At 42.9% G+C, this 6,036-nt stretch overlaps 1 protein-coding gene across 1 annotated transcript; it reads left to right on the forward strand.

Annotated features, from left to right (window-relative positions):
- The first annotated feature begins 4,856 nt into the window (after positions 1 to 4,856).
- On the forward strand, positions 4,857 to 5,918 carry LOC101859893 (thyrotropin-releasing hormone receptor-like). The gene has a single exon (XM_005109299.1). The coding sequence runs from the start codon at positions 4,857 to 4,859 to the stop codon at positions 5,916 to 5,918; it is 1,062 nt and encodes a 353-aa protein (XP_005109356.1).
- The last annotated feature ends 118 nt before the right edge of the window (positions 5,919 to 6,036 follow it).

A 6,036-nucleotide genomic window follows, 5' to 3' on the forward strand; every position in this document is an offset into this window, starting at 1 on the left:
AAAAAAACAACACAGAAAAGCAGAAAAGATAGACAGGCACCAACATTTCTGTAGACAGACAGACAGACAGACAGACAGACAGACAGACAGACAGACAGACAGACAGACAGACAGACAGACAGACAGACAGATGCTCACAAATAGAGGATACAGAAAGAAGAACGAAGTACTTGTGTGCGCTGCAGACAAGCAGACAAGGTAGAGTATGACAGCCACAAGTACCGATACAATTCTGAGAAGCGAGGCCGCAGGGAGCATCTCTTCTGTGCTCCTCTCTCTCTCTCTCTTACTCTAGACGGCCACTCCTGGCTTCTTCTTACTGCTGTCTTTCAGCCACACCCCTGATCTTAGGATAGGTACGTTTGGACATCTGGCCGTCTCGAATAAAGGTGAAAAGTTTCGGAGGTTTCGTATACAAGTTGGGCACGATAATTAAAGATTCTTTCGTGCTCCTTAAATCGATGAGTAGGCCTCGGCTGCCATCCAGGCAAAATCCAAAATTAATTGAGTCGTTATAAAATAAAATATAGTATCTTCGAAATTAGACTGTGGCGGCCCGAAGGCAAGGGGCCCTATGAAGTGGGGAAAACGGTCACGTTCGTTATAACCTGTTGCACTGCAGATTGAAAGTACCAACGGTCGACTTCCCCAGTGATCTATCAAGAGAAACCCAAAGAGGAAAAAAGACAGAGTAACTTCAGTTAGTAGTCCTCATCACGGTGGAAAAAGTGAACACCTTATTAACTTCCACAAGCAGGTAAGTTCTCAGGCAGGAGACACGAGTGGATGCTGATGTGGAAAGTAAAAAAGGGCAAGGCTAGATGAAATTTTCACCAACTTAGACACCCCCGGGTTGTCCTCTTCACTTTCCACAAGGCGTGACGCCAATATGAAGTCTGTTTTTCTGTAAGGAGCAGAGTTTGGGATATAATCAACATAACACATATAAAGAGGTATGAGACGATTGTCAGCGGGCGCCAAAAAATGTGAGGCGTGCTGATAAAATGAGTAACTTCTCACAATCCACAAATGGAGATATTGACCAAAAATCGACACTTGGGTCAAATTTCTAGGTTTGTTATTGATGCAATATTCATAAAGTAGTAAATGCCTTTTGCTATTTCATACTTACAAATTATAAAAACTGTACCTTTAAGCATGATGTATCTATTTCCATAGAGCCTTAATCCGAGAAGTAACTCATTTAGTCAGCACACTCCACAAATGCCCTTTGGATTCGCTGACCAGACGTCATCAGTAATCAGTTACCATGAAATACGTGTATCGATGAAAACATAACGAAAGCCTGTATAGAAAAAAAATTGTGAGAAGCGATGGAGAAAAATTGGCCTCACACTACCCAAACCCACAACCAGTACAAGACATGAAGACCAAAGCTCGCCTTGCGCCACGATAAATGTACAGGCAAGGATTAACGGACAAGAGTGAAGATATCGGGTACGTTTTGTTTTGGTAAGTATTTTACGGCGATCACAACCGCATTATGTCATATGAGCACACAGTTAAATATGTTCAGTTTGGAAAGAATTACTTTTGAATTTTTCTCAAGTGGCGACCGAAGTCTACTCTCGATCTTATCGATTTTGGACCTCCAAGGGCTTTTTAAAGTGCGCAACTTGCACACAGGATCTACGAGATTTTCAGCTCTTATGTCCGAATAGGCCTACCCTAAGATCAGGGGTGTTGCTGAAAGATATCAGTAAGAATGAGTCAAAGAGTAGCAGTAGAAAGGCTGCAGAAAGCCAGGAGCCCAGAGGAGGGGGGAGGGGGGAGGGGTGGGGACAGAAAGTGGAGACGAAAGCAGACCACAGAATGTGGTCAGAGAGTAGGACAGGAGGTGAAAGGAGAAAAATTTAGAGAAGGAATTTTTCTGTCGCCGTCAGGTTTCAAATCTTGGACCTATTGAATGAGAGATGAACATCGTATCTTCTGGGGAGACTGACCCAGGATCGTGATGGTTGCGAGATAATTTGCCATCGGCTAAATGCGGCAGTTAGTTCAAATAGTTAAGCGCAAAGATCACGCTTCAGAACTTAGATGTGCGCTATATAAATACCAGTAGTAGTAGTAGTAGTAGTAGTAGTAGTAGTAGTAGTAGTAGTAGTAGTAGTACTACTACTACTAGTAGTACTAGTAGTAGTAGTAGTAGTAGTAGTAAGCTTAGTAGTAGTAGGTGTAGTTGTTTTTGTTGTTATTGTTGTTATTGTTGTTGTTGTGGTGGTGGTGGTGATAGGCCTCTCTTTCTCTCTCTCTCTCTCTCTCTCTCTCTCTCTCTCTCTCTCTCTCTCTCTCTCCCTCTCTCTCTCTCTCTCTCTCTCTCTCTTCCTTTTTAACTCCCAGTGGAGCATATGCCATCAACAACATTTCTCCAGCGAAGCCTGCCCTGTGCTTCCTTTTCTAGCTGTTTCTATGATGTTCCCGACTTTTCCATTTCCGCATATTGTGCCGCTCGCCTCCATGTCATCTTTGGTCTTCCCTTCTTATGTTTTCCTTGTGGACTCCACGTCAAAGCCTGTGTGATGAGGCTTGACGGGGGTCTCCTCAGGATGTGCCCAATCCATTTCCATTTCTTCACCTGTATGTCTTCCTTTACTGGCCTTTGGCTTGTTCTGTCCCACAGTTGAGCAATTGTGACTCGATCGTATCACTTGATCCCCACTATCTTTCTTAGACATCAATTTATGAAGCTCTGCAGTTTCCTTGCTGCTGAAGCTGTGAGCCTTCAAGTCTCTGAACCATACAGTAGAACAGTCTTAAAGTTTGTTTTGAAGATCTTCAGCTTGGTGTTCAATCCCAGTTCCTTAGGCTTCCATATATTCCTGAGGATGACGAATGCTGCTCTTGCCTTTTGGATTCTGACCTTGATGTCTTCGTCTGTTCCCCCTGCCTTGTTGATGACACTTCCAAGGTAGGTGAAGGATTCAACATCCGCCAATGGTGCCCCTTGTAGTGTGTTAGGAACACCTCCAATTAAAACACTGCAGCTCATTCCCTCATACAACTTCTTGATCAATCTCTCGGACTTGTCAGGTATTCCGTAGTGGCGCATGAGCTTCCATATTGAGTCCCTATAGAAGGCTGTCAAAAGATTTCTCGTTGTCAACTAAGTTAACGTACAGGGAAGAGTTCCACTCTGTGGACTGCTCCACTATTATCCTCAAAGTTGCAATCTGATCTGTACATGATCTCTTTTTACGAAATCCTGCCTGCTCCTCTCTTAGTTTTGCATCCACGGCTTCCTTCAGTCTTTCCTGTGTGGTACGACTTAAAATCTTCCCAGGAATGGACTGGAGCATGATTCCTCTGTGGCTTTTACAGTCTTGAAGGTCTCCTTTCTTGGGAAGTTTCACAAGCAACCCTTCTCTCCAATCCTGTGGAAAGTCTTCGCTGTCCCATATCTTGCCAATAATTCCATGAAGAAGGTAGGCCAGTATTTCTGCGTAACTCACCGTTGTTATAATTCAGTGGTCATTTCTGCAGCCCTGGTTGCGACATACTGGAAACTTGTTAAACTCCTTATACATGTGTTTGTTCCTCCGAGTTCGGGGAGATATTTCTATACCGGTAGTCATTAATTTTCCGTCCGTCGTTGTGTGTGTCACGCTCGGAGACAAAGCAAGATTATGGAAAACAGAAACAAGGGAAATTTTTCGAAAATATAAATCTATTGACCTAAAGCTTCATCGCTGGATGGGTGCAAAAAAATCTGTTAACCAACCACTGAGTGAGAGCGCGTTGCTACTGAATCTTATTTGCCTTCATAGTTTTTAGAGTCGTTCGCATGCCTCAGTGTCAGCACCGGAAATCGAAACTGTGCATAAATACTGCAGCATGTATGCCATCTGGTAATCAGTATGAATTATCAGAAAAATACCAGGCCCAGGAGTCTGCTTAGTAGTGCTTGATATTGACAAATATCGACAATTCATGGGCTGGAGTTTCCCAATTACCATGGCAGGATAATTAAATTCATTGTAGGAAAAACATTTCCCGGTCAGTGAATGAGGAAAAAGGGGGAGGGAGTTGAGGGACACAGACAAAGAACGGATGTCCTGAAGCTTCATATTTCAATACTAAAACTTTTTTAATAACTGAAGGCAGTCACTAATGAACCATCAGAATGTCAGGCACATCATCTTCATCATGTCACATTGCCCGTTAAATCAACAAACTGCCTGTCAGCTTTTACTTATTAGTGACAAAAAGATTATGTTGATCCACTTTTGTTTTTTCAAACCCTATTACCTACACATCCTGTATGAACTTAAAGATTTTTGAGTCACAGTTTTGAACTCGTTTGAGACAAGATCAATATCCATGTAAATGTTTGGGGAGTGATTGTCTTGGTCTCATTAGTGTGTTTTTAAAAGCGCTTTCGACGTTACTTCCTAATTGAGCTCAGCTTTCTGTTAAGACGCCAGTGATCTCATGATCATTATCTTAATTATTTTTTGTTGTTGACAGTTCCAAGGTGCCTGGAACCAGATTGCGTCACTCTAACAATACGTGATTTTGCGACACACATTGAAATAAAAGTGATGATCGGAAAACGACGAGGTTCACTTATTTTGAGCATAGAGAATTGCCTTTCCTGAACACGATTAAGAACCCTCAGACTCCAAAGTTATAGCAGAGAAAAGCGAGAAAAAACAGTCAGACCTGCCTCCACCAAGTTGCTACAACTTTTGTGACAGCCCTACAAGAGGTGAAGACTTAAGTCTTTGTCTGGGGGACACGTCTAAAGATATTCTAGTAGTCTTTTCGAACGTTTGACAGAGGCGATCTGTTAAAAAAAAAAGCCCCCAAAAAAACATAGAAACTATATTGTTAGGACAATGTTGAACAACTCCCTATTCACAACAGAATCGTTTCTCCCAGTGTCGGGAACACACAGGCAAATTTTGAAATACCCCGAGGCTGAGGAGCTTGTAACCTTAGAGTTAAGGCATACGTTGGAACAAAACTTACATATTTTCATTCTATTCATCAACATCTTCGGCGTGGTTACCAACAGCATCAACCTTCGAGTGTTTGTCAGGCAGGGGATTGCCTCAGATACCACCACCATCGGCCTCTCTGCTCTGGCCCTATCCGACCTCATGGGCTGTATCTTCATGATACCTGCCTCCTTGTGCTATGTGGTTAAGTTTGTGAACTACACAGACTACAGGAACTGTGTGTCGCTCACGTCTATGACTTGTCACTATCCGCACGTGATGTTCTCTAGAATCACATGCTGGCTTACTGTATACATCTCGCTAGAGCGCACATTGTGCGTTCTCATGCCCCTTAAAGTCAAGTTTCTTCTGAGACCAAGAGTGGCGCGGAATGCTGTTTTAGCCATCTTCGTATTCTTTTTTATCTTTCACGTTCCTTTTGCAGCCAATTCCCGAATAATTTGGGTCTTCAACCCAGCCTTTAACAGAAGCATGACATTAAACGTTGTTACTGAAATCGGCTTGGTGTTTCTATATCTCAACAGCTTGATAGGTACAACAATATTGTCAACCGTTGCGATGGTGATTGTTGCTATAACGACCTCCGTGATGCTGTACAAACTGAAAACCATCCAGAAGTGGAGAAAGTCGATCTCCTCCGCGTCCAAATCTGACTCCAAAACTTCAAAAAAGGATCTGGAAGTATTCAAAACGGTTACCATGGTGACGGCCATCTACTTGCTGTGTTTGATTGGTGGTCACACCCCTGGCTTTGCCATGCTCTTTTTTCCCGGCGTCTCGATAACTGGCGTCAACAGCAATCTATTTCTTGTGATGTACACCTTCAAGTATGTCTTTGATGCCGTTAATTCCTCTGTGAATTTTCTCTTTTATATCCACATCAGCAGCAAGTTCAATGCTACGTTCAATTCTCTGTACAGTCGAAAATATCGTGACTAGGTGGCATAGCCTTGAGTCAGTTCATGGAGGGTAAACGGTGTGCTGAAAGTTACGCGGAACTAATTATTCTTACAGTTTTCTTTCGACATAGCCTGGTTGCACTCGTAGCTCTCTCTCT

Source organism: Aplysia californica, unplaced genomic scaffold (genome assembly GCF_000002075.1).
Source record: "Aplysia californica isolate F4 #8 unplaced genomic scaffold, AplCal3.0 scaffold00762, whole genome shotgun sequence".
NCBI classification, from domain to species: Eukaryota; Metazoa; Mollusca; class Gastropoda; order Aplysiida; family Aplysiidae; genus Aplysia; species Aplysia californica.

Excerpts from the sequence above, each read along its gene's own strand:
- LOC101859893 (XM_005109299.1), top strand. The coding sequence starts at position 4,857 with ATGTTGAACAACTCCCTATTCACAACAGAATCGTTTCTCCCAGTGTCG.